This window comes from Sarcophilus harrisii, chromosome 3 (assembly GCF_902635505.1).
Source record: "Sarcophilus harrisii chromosome 3, mSarHar1.11, whole genome shotgun sequence".
NCBI classification, from domain to species: Eukaryota; Metazoa; Chordata; class Mammalia; order Dasyuromorphia; family Dasyuridae; genus Sarcophilus; species Sarcophilus harrisii.
The window spans coordinates 236,711,452-236,724,921 of record NC_045428.1 but is presented as its reverse complement, the minus strand read 5'-3'; the positions used below and the strand labels follow the sequence as shown (position 1 = coordinate 236,724,921).

At 36.8% G+C, this 13,470-nt stretch overlaps 1 protein-coding gene across 3 annotated transcripts in view; it reads right to left on the bottom strand.

Annotated features, from left to right (window-relative positions):
* HLCS (holocarboxylase synthetase) overlaps positions 1–12,958 on the bottom strand; it is a 101,274-nt gene extending 88,316 nt beyond the window's left edge. Inside the window, exons 1-2 of one of the 3 annotated variants that reach the window (XM_003763395.3) lie at positions 12,881–12,958; positions 6,356–6,508 (exon numbers count right to left, since the gene is read on the bottom strand). Coding sequence is in view for 2 of the 3 variants with exons in the window: in XM_031959235.1 (XP_031815095.1) it covers positions 6,356–6,508; positions 12,437–12,658 (375 nt within the window). In the remaining variant the exon portion in view is untranslated. Of the gene's footprint in view, positions 1–6,355; positions 6,509–12,436 lie in introns of all 3 variants that reach the window. The other 2 variants (XM_031959235.1, XM_031959236.1) reach the window with 2 other exon arrangements.
* Between the last annotated feature and the right edge of the window lie 512 nt (positions 12,959–13,470).

The following is a 13,470-nucleotide window of genomic DNA, read 5'->3' as shown; positions in this document are numbered from 1 at the left end:
GACTAAAAACCATTACATTGAATTCCCAATCCCTATATTTATGCACACCTGCATTTTTGATTTCCTTCACAAGCTAATTGTACAATATTTCAGAGTCTGATTCTTTTTGTACAGCAAAATAACGTTTTGGTCATATATACATATTGTGTATCTAATTTATATTTTAATGTATTTAACATTTACTGGTCATCCTGCCATCTGGGGGAGGGGGAGAGGGGTAAGAGGTGAAAATTGGAACAAGAGGTTTGGCAATTGTTAATGCTGTAAAGTTACCCATGCATATATCCTGTAAATAAAAGGCTATTAAACAAAAATTAAAAAAAAAAAAAAAACTAACTTATTTTTAATGTCAAAACTGCAAAGCTTTTTTTTTCTGGATAACATATCTAGAATGCCCAAGTAACAAGTGTGCTATTTAACTGAATTTTCTGATAATGTTTATATTAAATTTCAACTCTTGTTGAAAATCTTCCATAAATTTCTTTTAAAATCTAAGTAGGGGGCAGCTAGGTGTGACACTTCCTAGCTGTGTGACCCTGGGCAAGTCACTTAACCCCAGTTGCCTCAGCAAAAAAACAAACAAAAAAATATTCTGAGATGAAGTAAATGAGGTGAATCAGACTGCAAAAGAAGCCCAAGACACAAATATTAAGAACCTGATCAACTCTTTTGATTAATTTAGACAGTCACTGATTTGTAAGTTCCCTTTGCATACATATTTCTCTTTGTGTCTGCAAAATTTTATTCCTGACCCTTTTCCATCCTTCCTGGATTGACCCCACCAGAACCAATTTTTTTCCATAGATCATTTTTTTGAAACCTTTGAAAATTTAGGGTACATGCCAAAACAAATCCTGTTTTCCTATATCATGACCTTGAAAATAGGAAATAGTGTCACTTCCTTACTAGATTTCCATCTTTCAAATTTATTCTGCTTCTGATCTCTATATAGTTATGAATTATGTCAATAGTGGGCCTCAGTGATCCTGAGCATTGAATCACCACTTACTATATCCTCTTCCTCTGACCCTTATTCGATGATCTCTTATCAAACAACAGACAGGTCCTGAGACTGTACTCCTTCCTCAGAGCATCCAGCTCTGAAAATGCTACTATCCATAGCCAGAGAATAAAATAATGCAGTCTAACTGCATAGGTTTCATTTTATTTTCTTTGGGGGGTTTTTTGGTGGGGTTTTTCCTTTTGTTCAGTTTCTACTCATGTAGAAATATTGAACATGGATGCGGATGTGTAACCTATATCAGACTGCCATTCTGGGGAACAGTAGAAGGAAGGGAGAGGCAAAGAAAAATTTTGGGAACTTTTATCCACCCACATATACTGGAGTGCTTGCAATCTTGGGTACAGGTAGAAGAGAGAGAAAAATTTGGAATGCAAGGTTTTGCAAAGGTGCATGTATTTGGAAAAATAAAATGCTATTTAAAAATGAATGCTGAAAATTATCTTTACATGAAATTAGGGGAAAAATAAAACGTAAATAGTAAATGCAGATGTCTTTTTCCTCCACTTTCTCCTCTCTAACACTTTTTCATGGGACATCAAACACAGGACGTCTTCCCTCCTCCACCCTCAGATTCTTCTTCCTCTATAGAATCTTTTTTTTTTTTTTTTTAAACTTCTTGGAACCCTTCATTCTTCCTAAAATCCTAAAGCGAGATGATTAGTTCTTTGGGTCTCTTTATCCTCCAATACAGGTTACACAGAAGATGGTTGAAGAAATTCAAACACTATATACTATAAGCAAATCACTGCAATTTTTTTCTACTCTCCATAATGCATTGTTTTTTAGCCTGGATTCTTGAAACTAGGGTTTCAAGGTTGGATTGGATTATCTAACCATCTAGGGGAGGAGGGGATAAGGGGAAGAAGGGGAAAAAAGGTTTTGAAAGGATCAATTTGAAAAATTATCGATGCATATGTTTTGTAAATAAAAAAAATAAATAAACCTAGGGTTTCAGGTTGTGGGTGCCAAATAACTTTAGAGCCAATTATAATTCTTAATAAAAATTGAAAAATTTTATTAAGAAAATTTAAATTAAAAATTCTACAACTTTTGCTGTCTCAACTACATAGCCCTACTCACCTATTTGCCCTTTCCATGCATAAATCACCTATTTGTCCTTTCAATGAATTAAAAGACTTAACCCTCTAATCACTTTCATTTGAATTTTCTTAATTATCTCATCTAGTTTAGCCAATCAGCTACCTTTTCAGGTTCTCCTCCTAAGCTAACTTAGGCCCTCCTTAATTGATCTTGATCCTGCTTCTTACAAAGAGTAGCAGAATCTGAAATAGTATCTGCTCAATTTCCAAATTTTTGCCAAATTTTTCCTCCCTAGATTCAACTTCTAACCCATTTGCCCTAACCCTTTAAATCATATACATTCTCATCTTATTATTCAGCTCAAAGTACTTCTCTCTTTGATATATTGCTCTATTGCTTTTATTGGTGGGGTTAAGACAGCCAGGTGACATTCCCTGTGCTAGCCACTCTCCTCTTCTCCCCATCTTTACTCCCTGAAGAATCAATTCAACTCTACTCTGCCTTCCTCTCTTGAATGGCTCCCTTATTATATATTCCATTATGCCCAGTCAACCATCACATCCTCCCATCATTCTACCTCTTCACACCTACACAGGTGGTACTGAATTGTGAGAAGTAAAATTATAAGATTTTGTTTCCATTTGAAAAGTTTCAGTCTCACAACCTCCCTCTGTTGCCATGGTGAAAAAGAATGTGATGTAAGCTATATAGCTGAAGAGAATTAAAGAACATCTTAAGCCAAATCTGGTTGAATGCAAATGATCTGTGATATGCCCTGGAAAAGCTAAATTTTCAATTAAGCATGCTTAATAAGTCAACCAACTTTTCCCTTAAGGAGACATCCACCATTTTTGAACATATGATATGGCAAGGGAACAGGATTGTATATGTATATGTAAACATTGTATATATTCTGGTCTTTGTGCCCTCTCAAAAGGCACTCTCTTCTTACTAGACACCTAATAAAATCTTTCTCCACTCCAGGAAATCTCAAGTCAGAAATTTTTATTTCTAACAATTAGTGCATTGGCCAGGAAATCACTGAGATGAGTGGGTCAGGAATTGGGAAAAGTGCCCCCACTTCTTTTTGAGGAGTCCTGATGCCTAGTTTTCTCTCAGCTGTAAGGATAACTGAAAAGGGAATGCATTGAGCAGAATCTAATGCCCTAAATGCAGAGATTAGAATGGATCTCTGAACCATATAAGCTAGTGCATTGGACAAGCTAAGAAAAGGATCAAAATTTGGGTTGGGGCCCAAAATGGTATGGCTACTTCAGATCCTAAACTAGAAGAGAATGTCCATAGGATGGGGATAAAAAATAGTAAGGAACAGGTACCTGAGGGGAGGTAAGGAAAACCAATATTCTTCCAATAAGCCCAATATAAAAGATGTTAGAAAAGTGGGGAGACAGTGAGTGAACCTGGAGAAAAGATAATGATAAAAGTATTGTTTTTATGAATGGCCACAGAATTGTTATTATCCTATTATAAGACTTTCAATATTCTGGCCAAAGTTTGGGGCTGATAAAGATTGGTTGTTAAGCTTTAATATTTTTATGAATGGAAAGAACCTTTTAGTAAGAAGTTAGAAAATTTTCCTACTGAAAAGGCAGATTAATGACTACCAAGATTTTTCAGGTACAGCCCTCCCCCACCTTTATAAATTTTCTCCTTCAGCAGCACTTACAGAAGCAGCTTCAGGAGAGAAGCTGAGAGGGGGAGCAACATTGGAGCCCATAGTAGACTGAGGAAGGAACTCTGTAAAAATACTGAAAATTTCCCCCTTACTGGAGAGATGGGGATAGGAAGAGGTGTTTCAGCATGGAGAGTCAGACCACCTGTAAGTATGGACACTTCAGGGAGTGTCCAGAAAAAAAAAGTTAGGGTTAGGGAACCTGGGGTTCCTTCTTTCTAGACCCCACCAGGAAATCCTAGTAACCCCTAGGTAGGGAGTAGTCTGGAGTAAAGATTTAGTAGATACTGGGACAGAGATCCTCTAATGTAAAGTAGTCAGGAATTTTAGGAATTTTTAGTGGATTGTGAATAAAAGGAAATCAGAGTAGATTAGTAAAAGCCCTTGGGAAGTTACAGTGACACATTAGATATAATCAGAAGGAAAGATAATGGGGAATTGTTTAACTGATAAGGAATATATAAAAGAAGGGGCTTGTAGACAGAAGAGTGAGGGTGAATGTTTGGTTTTATCCGCATCCTATCTAAAGTAGATAGAAAAGTAGAAAAGTAGAGAGAAAAAATTGGAAGATTTGAGCAATATCCCCTGAAGAATATTGGCAATTACTTGATGGGAAAATGTTAAATAAGGCCAGGGACTGTTAGCAGGTCTGGACAAGTACCACTATTACCACAGGATGCCCTGAAAGTCAAATTTTCCTAGCACTAGGTAGTTTCGTCTCTTAAAATAGTTAGAAATATAAAATTCATTTTGTCAGATATTGTCTATCTGTGAATACCCAGAGATATTGGGCATTGCACATGATCAGGAATTACAGTTAAAAAAAAAAACAAAAAACTGGCTGGATGTCATTTTTACAGTGACACTGGGAGTCCAGCACATGTCAAAAAAATTAAACAAGTAAGATTTTCTGATTTCAAGGAAACAAAACAGATTAGTAAAAACCATAACATTTATAATGGCATTTAAAGACTACAAGGTCTTGTTTGGGTTCTGAAAATGGGAATTTAGAGCAAATGGGAAATTTATTACACTAAGCAAAATTGAGGGGAGTTGGTTCCATACAGTATTGACTTAGGTGATTATAGAGGTTATATAATTTATGTCCAGTTACTATGCTTTGTGTAAAGTATCGTATCTATATTTCTGTTGTACATGTTTCCTAAGGAATTCTTCAGTATTTGTTCTTCATGCACTAAAAAGATCAGAGGAAAAGACGAGCAGCTTACTAAAAGCATTATGAAAACCTTTGAGGTGAAAGGTCTATAACAAAACCACCACTAGTTAGTAGACAAGCTTCTTCTCTAGATGGGGTAGGTGACTACACACAGGGACAAACACTCATAGGGGAAAGTACTAAGTTGGAAATTAACCACAATGTGCATAAGAATTATTTGTAAAGTATAAAAAAAACCCTAGGTAGGACTATTTAAATACCTCTAGAATGCACCACCACTTGTAGGACTTTCCTTGCTGGTATAGGATAGTTATCAAGCATTTTAGTAATTTGAAAAATCTAATATAAATTAATAGAATGAACCTCTTTGGAAGCAAAATAATGTTTAGACATACATTATAAGAAACATTTATAAGCATGTACTATGTACAGAGTACCATGAGAGGCACTGGGAAAGATACAAAGTCAATATATAATGTCTCTGCACCCAAGCTGAGAGGGATAAGGGACTTACATGAAGTCATCAGACTGCATTACATATATTAAAAAAAAAAGTCAATAAGAAAAAAATCTTCAGAGCATTACTTTTGTAGTAGCAAATAACTGGAAATAAAAGGGATGTCTATTGATTGGGAAATGTCTACCCTTTAGTACATGTAAATAAGGCAAAAGAAGAAATGGTGACTATCAGAGAATTTCAGTGAAACATGGAAGAATTTCTAGAAATTAATACAGAACAAAGCAATCACAATAAAAATGGTTTCAACAACTAAGATAATGTAAGAAGGTAGTAATAGTAGTAGTAGTAAGCAGTCACACTATGATGTATTATGAACAATCTCAGTACTAGAACTGACAGGGATATAAAACTTTCTTCCTCTAAGAAAAGAGGCAAGAATTATGGATATATGATCTGGCTACATAATATGGCTATAACTAAATGTGGGGCTTTTTTCTACATAGCATTACTTGCTAAGTAAAATTAATGTCACTTGAAAAAAAAAGTACAGTTGAGAGCAAGCTGAAGGGAATCATGAAAAGTTTTCTAAAGATAGCATTTAAGTTGGTATTTGAAAAATCTGGAAGAATGACCTGAAAGTCAGCAGTGGGGAACTCATGAACTTACAACTGAAGAGAATGGGGAGAGAGGAGGTAGCCTAAGTCAGGCTTCCTTCAAAGTTTAAATAGAGGAGGCAGAGAAAAAGGGAAAGGCAATTTTATAAAAGAGTTATTACAAAGGTGAATGTCTTTATTAAGTGGGATAAACTTGAGTCGGTGTGGACTACAATTCCAAAGGCAATTTAGCTTATTAAATTTAGTTCGTTGTCATGCTATTGATATATACAGCACAGTAGTTTAAACTACTACTATTCTACTACTATTAGTCCAATCTTCAGCAAGACATAAAAATGTCACTCACCGTTTCTGAAGGGAAAAATGGTGCTGGTAAATTCTGACTTCGTAGCAAAATGCTTTCTATCACAAATGCTATGTGTTCTGCTTCAAGAATATCCCCGGGATAAATAAAAGGAGAAACAAGAAGTAGTGCCCACTTATTTAAGTCATCAATAGACTAGGATGTAAAGGGAGAAAAAAAGAAAAGTTAGATCTATTATCATTATTCTAACAGTACAGTGCCAGGCATTTTGAGTATAGGCATATCTCAGATAGTGTAGGTTCAGTTCTAAACCACTACACATAAAAGCAAATATTACAATAAAACAAATCATACCAAATTTTTGCAATATTTTTTAAAACCCCAGTGCATATAAAGTTAGGTTTATACTTGATGCCTACAAAAACAATGTATATATCTTATTTTAAAATACCTTGTAGTCACAACTAGATGGCACAGTATATAAAGCAATGGCTAAGTCAATGAAGACCCGAATTCAAATCCTTCCTATACTTCCTAGCTGTGTGACACTGGGCAAGTCACTTAACTCCAATTGCTTGTAGGGTGGGGTGGGGGGAAATGCCTTGCTGCTTAAAAAAAAAAATGCTCTTATCACTGGAGCCTTCAATAGCCTTCAATATTTTGAAGGTCTTGCCTTGATTGTTGATGGCTGCTGTTTAATCAGGGTAGGGGCTACTGAAAGATGAGGTGGTTAGGCCTATTTCTTAATAAAAATTGCCACACCATTTGATTATTCCTTTCACAAAAGATTTCTCTGTAGCATGTGATGCTATGATAGAATTTTGCCCGCCATAGAACTTCATCTAACAAGAGTACAATTCATGGCACCCCAAAACACTTACGATAATCAGAAACCAATAATGGAAAAAGTAGCAAATATTGAAAGAATTACCAAAATGTGATCAGAGACACAATGTGAGCAATGTGAGACTGATATCCTTACAGGACTTCCACAAACCTTTAATTTGCAAAAAAAACCCAAACCCAAAACCAAAAACCCCCCTCCCACATTTGTAAAACGCAAAGCAAATGAAAAAAAAAGTACGCTTGTACTTCTAAAAATAAAAAATTGGCCACTCAAATATGTATAATTCAATTCAACAAATGTTTATTAAATGCCTACTATGTGGCAAAACCTGTATTGAGTGCTATAAAAACAACAATAACAACAACAACAACAAAAACCAACAACAAAGAAAACAGCTTCTGACCTCAGAAAGGGTCTCTTTCTCATTGTCACTTTAAACCATGCCAGTTTAAATAATTATCAGATTCCTTCTTTATTGCATTTGTTCTTAAGCAAAATGTTCTAAAACTTTCATTTTTATCTAGCCCTTTCCTATTAGAAATATAAAGTGTACATTTTAAAATAATTCCTGAGCATATTTACCTAAGGTCAGACATAGAAAGCAAACAGAGCTAGAGAAAATAACAAAATGCATGTTTAGCAATATCAATTGGGCTCTTGCAAGAAAATCATTCTACATCCTTCTCATTTTGGCTACATGAACTCATGAAACCATAACATATAGTGGAGCTAAAATCCAAAGCAATACCTACTGACCAGCCTGTACCAATCAAGTTACAGCTATTTTGTAATTCATTCAGTTCCCAGATTTTGCAAAGTTTTAAAAACAAAAGTTTTAATAAGGCTGACTTTTTAAAAATCTTTTTGAAAATCAACTTTATAACTTATTTTGTAGAGATTTTAAGAGACAGAACATTTGCTATGCACTCAGTACCAGGCACTATTGTAATACTGCAATATATTTGCTTTATAGCACATGGATATAATGTTGGTACTATAAAGAAGGCACTTCATTTCACTGGATTTCACTGGAGTTATTAAAAGAGCTCAACGGTTTCTTAAAAACAATCCTGACTCGTTTTCTTCTTGTTCAACTCTAATAGATCTAGATCTAATTCACTGTCCATGTATACTATTTGTTCCAGAAATACATGACAAATTCCATAGAGTGTCCTTCCAAATGCATGTTGTAATATGGGCAATAAACGAATGTCAACCACTTGGTCTTTTCTATTTAGATGATCAAGCCAAACTTGGTCACAGATTCCTTGCAGCATATTTTGCAATATTCTCCAGTGTGATGCAATATGCACAATATCTTCAACAAACAGGAGTATTAAAAGGCTCTTGCCATCCAAAGGGAGTTCCTCCAAAATTCAGACTGTATCTCCTTAGAAATACTTAGAGGGAGATTAGATTTCCAAATAACCAAAAATCACACAAAAATTATCACACAAACAATGGAAAGACATATGGAACTAATAAGGATTTCAAAAAACAGAAGTAAAAGATGTCTTCATGAAATCCTATGATAGGAAGAGAAGATGGTCCTATTATGTAGTAAGGGTGAGGAATGATAGGTAATCACCTAGAGACCTATTGGTACCTTCAAAATGTCAGGTACCTTCAAAAATAAGAAGTCTTTCAACACATTGGGTGATGAACTTAAGCAAAAACAAGGATCAGTCATATAGGATGGGCTGACATCTTTGTAATCATTTAAAAGGACTTGTAGTTCCACAGCTCATACTATGGGCACCATTAACACATAAAATAAAACTTACAGGGCCCATTGAATACATGCAGACATTTGTAGACAAAGTTATAATCTACTAAATCTCCAATGTACAATCTATATGTAGTGTGCTAGAGGAATGGAAATCTGCTTCCACTTAGTTTTGTCACTTCATTTCAGAGGATCAATGGCATCACAAGATGATATCTTGCCTTGTATATGATTTGGATTTAAGTGTGAGAAGAGTTGCACCAAGTCATCAACCTCAATCTCTCTTCCAGAGTCAATGTCCAGTGGCCATCGATATATAACCAAGCTCTAGAAGCTCCACAAAGTTTTTCACCCACTTTCATAGAATAAATTGTTCTCATCTGCATCAGAGGAAGTAGTTACATGCTTAGAGTAGACATCCAACTCCCATAGGTTTGAGGCTGGTTACCTTCAGCATGCTTTAGCCCATCTGCAGAGACAATTGTTGGGGTGTGTACACTAGGAAGTGTGAACACTTGAAGCCACAGAAAACAATTGGATGAAAGTGGACACCAGAGGTGAATGAGCAGCCTAGAAAAAGGCAAGGCCTCACACCAGAGGCACTCCTACATCCACTATAGAGGAAACCTATGGGAAGACACAATCTAAGGTAGGCAAAGCCTGATAGATAATATAGGACAGAGGTGGAAATGCTGTAGAGAAGAAAAAACAAGATTGGATATGTAGATTGAATGAAAATGAGGAGCCAAGGACTACATAATGGTTCTGACCAATGACTAGAAAAATGATGTAACAGTAACAGGAAAATTTGAAAGAAGGGTGGATTTGAGAATATGATACTCAAAAAAATACTGTTCAAACATTTTTAACAGAATGAAAGTTACATAGTATTCAAGGCCCTCTTTTAGCCCAAATTTACATTTCTTGGAATATCTCAAATTATACTCTCCACTCACTATTTTATCTTTCCTTTCTCGACAATTTTACACAGCTTTCAGGAACTTTTTTACATTCTCATACAATATCCTGGCATGAATGTAACCATCTCCACAGTTAGTTAACAAGTCTTTCTTCTTTCTATTATAGCTTTTTATTTTCAAAGCATATGTATGGATAATTTTTCAACATTAAACCTTGCCAAACCTTGTGTTACAAATTTTTCTTTCCCTACCCCACTCCCCCATGGCAAGTAATCCAATATATGTTTAACATGTTGAAAAATATATATTAAATCCTATATATACATTTTTATACAATTATCATTTTCCACAAGTCAGAACAAGGCAAAAAAGAAAATAAAAATGCAAGCAAACAACAAAAAGTGAAAATGCTCAGTTCCCACAGCTTTCTCTTTGGGTGTAGATGGCTCTATTCATCACAAGATAATTGGAAGAACTGGCCTCAATCATCTCATTGTTGAAAAGCCATTTAACAAGGCTACTATGTAGATGGTACTTTATACTACCGGAGGTATGAGATACCTCTTATAGTACCTATTTTCCTAAATTCTTTAACCCATACAATGGGTTCTTTGCATCCCATACAATGAATCTGTCACTTAGTAGCTAACAAATTAGAAATGAGCCCTTCATTTTTAGACTAACTTAATCCTCTAACAAAGCATCACAAAATAAAACTTTCACAAATTTTAACATTTTTTTCCTAAAACCGGTTTTACGTAGAGCCACCTCCATACCACAAGGAAGTACTGGAGGAAGGTTTGGGAGATTTCCACTTCTAATAATTTATCCAAGGTGTCATTTGACTAAAATTGCCTTACTTCAATAAGCCAAACTACTCTACTTTTAGTCAGCACTAACTTTTCAAGTAGCATTTGACATATATCTTGAACAGGATTTAGTCAAAATGAAAAAGTTTGTAGATATTTCCAACTCCACTCCCTAAATAGTATAGGAACATATGCCCAACAAGAATAAAAATTTTCAAGAAACATATAAAGTATATTTACAATTTTTCAAGGTCATACAGCTGGTCAGCAAATAGCACAACAAAGATCTTCTTAAATGAAGCTCTTAGGGCCAGAGAGCACTCTTGCTTATATGAGCTCTCTAAAGGTGTGAACAAAAGCATTGTTTCTCAGTTCCACTTGTATCTTGTTTCTTCTGGCCCATAACATCTCCTTGTAAGATCAGATCAATCTTGGTGGAGTTGTGAAGGAATCCAACCATTCTGGAGAGTAGTTTGGAACTATGCTCAAAAAGTTATCAAACTGTGCATACCCTTTGATCCAGCAGTGTTACTACTGGGCTTATATCCCAAAGAGATTATAAAGAAGGGAAAGGGACCTGTATGTGCACGAATGTTTGTGGCAGCCCTTTTTGTAGTGGCTAAAAACTGGAAACTGAATGGATGTCCATCAGTTGGAGAATGGCTGAATAAATTGTGGTATATGAATATTATGGAATATTACTGTTCTGTAAGAAATGACCAACAGGATGATTTCAGAAAGGCCTGGAGAGACTTACACGAACTGATGCTGAGTGAAATGAGCAGGACCAGGAGATCATTATATACTTCAACAACAATACTATATGATGACCCAGTTCTGATGGACCAGGCCATCCTCAGCAACGAGATCAACCAAATCAATTTCTAATGGAGCAGTAATGAACTGAACCAGCTACGCCCAGAGAAAGAACTCTGGGAGATGACTAAAAACCATTACATTGAATTCCCAATCCCTATATTTATGCCCACCTGCATTTTTATTTCCTTCACAGGCTAATTGTACAATATTTCAGAGTCTGATTCTTTTTGTACAGCAAAATAACGGTTTGGTCATGTATACTAATGTATATCTAATTTATATTTTAATATATTTAATATCTACTGGTCATCCTGCCATCTAGGGGAGGGGGGTAAGAGGTGAAAAACTGGAACAAGAGGTTTGGCAATTGTATGCTGTAAAGTTACCCATGCATATATCCTGTAAATAAAAGGCTATTAAAAAAAAAAAAAAAGATCACATCAATCATACAGAACCAGGCTAAATTAGATAATTTTTGTCTCTATCAACTCTAATGACTTAACACTTTGTAAGGATTCCAACACAAGTGCATACTATTCCCACGACTCCGGATTCTTAATATCAGAATATCCTTATGAACACAGAGATAACAAATGCAATTTATTTTCAGTAGTGACAAGTGATTGATATAAACATAAAATACAAAGGCTGGAGAAAACACGATAGTAAAAAAAAATTTAGAAAAAAAAAAGAAAACACGCTAGTCATATGACAGAACCACCCTTCCATAAGTCAATAAAAACTCACTTTGGTTTTATATGTCGTTTTACAAGTCTGCAAAAGCTTTACACATAATTTGCGCCTCCCAACAGTCCCGCGAGACGGGTACTAAGGGTCTCATCGTCCCCATTTTGGAGATGAAAAAACAAGCTCCAGGATTTCCCACAGCTGGGAAATGTAAGAGGTGGGTAAGACACCACTCCATTCCAGATGATGGAAGATTAGGCAAAGCTCACCTTTCGGTAGCCCCCCAAGCCCAGTCCCTGAAAGAATAAAAACTACCTGGGACTCGTCAGTGAAGAAGACTCGGTTTCCCATTCTTAAGCAGACACGGTCCTCGGTGATCGCCAAGGCCCCCGGGCCGGGCTTGCCCACCCCGCCGCTGCTGCAGAAGGTGAAGGAGCAGCGGGTGCGGTGCAGCCTGCGCACCGTCCTGCGGATAACGCGCGTGGGCCGCGCCCCCCAGCGCGCCCACAGGTACAGGTAACACAGCGTGATCAGCATGCCCGGAGGGCCCGCGGTCCTCTCCCGGACCCAGACTGCTTTCACTAACTGCGTCCCTACCACTCTCAGCCCCGCTAGCGACTCATGCCCCGGGAACGCCCCTCGGGCGCCTCAGGTGCACGCAGAAAGGGGGGCAGCTAGGCTTCCAAGCCCTTCCCAAAGCTCCCGCGGCAACGTCCCCACCCCGTATCTCCACTTTCAGCCAGGTAGCCAGTCACTCACCCGGAGCAGGGGGTCCCAGAGCCTAATCCCCCCTCCCCCGGCACAACCTTTACCACTTCCTCCCTGGCTCCTCCTCCTGCTCTGATTGGCTCTGCGGAAAGAGAAAGCGCGATCCCGATAGGTCGGGCCGGGAGCGACTGAGAAAGGCCCCACCCCTGCTCTCCTCTCCTAGCCTGAGGGAAAGAGCCCAAGCAGGCCGGCAGGCCTGAGGTTTCTCCGGTCCGATATAGCGCAGCTTTCTGGCTTTCCACTTTTTTTCCTGGTTTTTTTTATTTTTTTTCTCTTAATATAAAATTACCTGTCTGATTCACCAGAATAACCTCTGTGGGCTATTTCCCTTAAGCATGGATTTTAAGAATATATTTTATCTATTTCATTAATATTTCCCAATTTAAATGTAAAAAAAAAAAAAAAAAATCACTTTCTTTGCAAAATAATACCCACAAACATTGGGGGTTTAAGTATGAGAAACATAGATATTAAGTGTTTGAAAGTATTTTAGTGAATACCTTATCTGTCTCAACCCCCTCCTTCTAGAGTTGAAGATCCTAAAGTTAAATCCTCAAATTTTTCCATATAATCCAAATCAT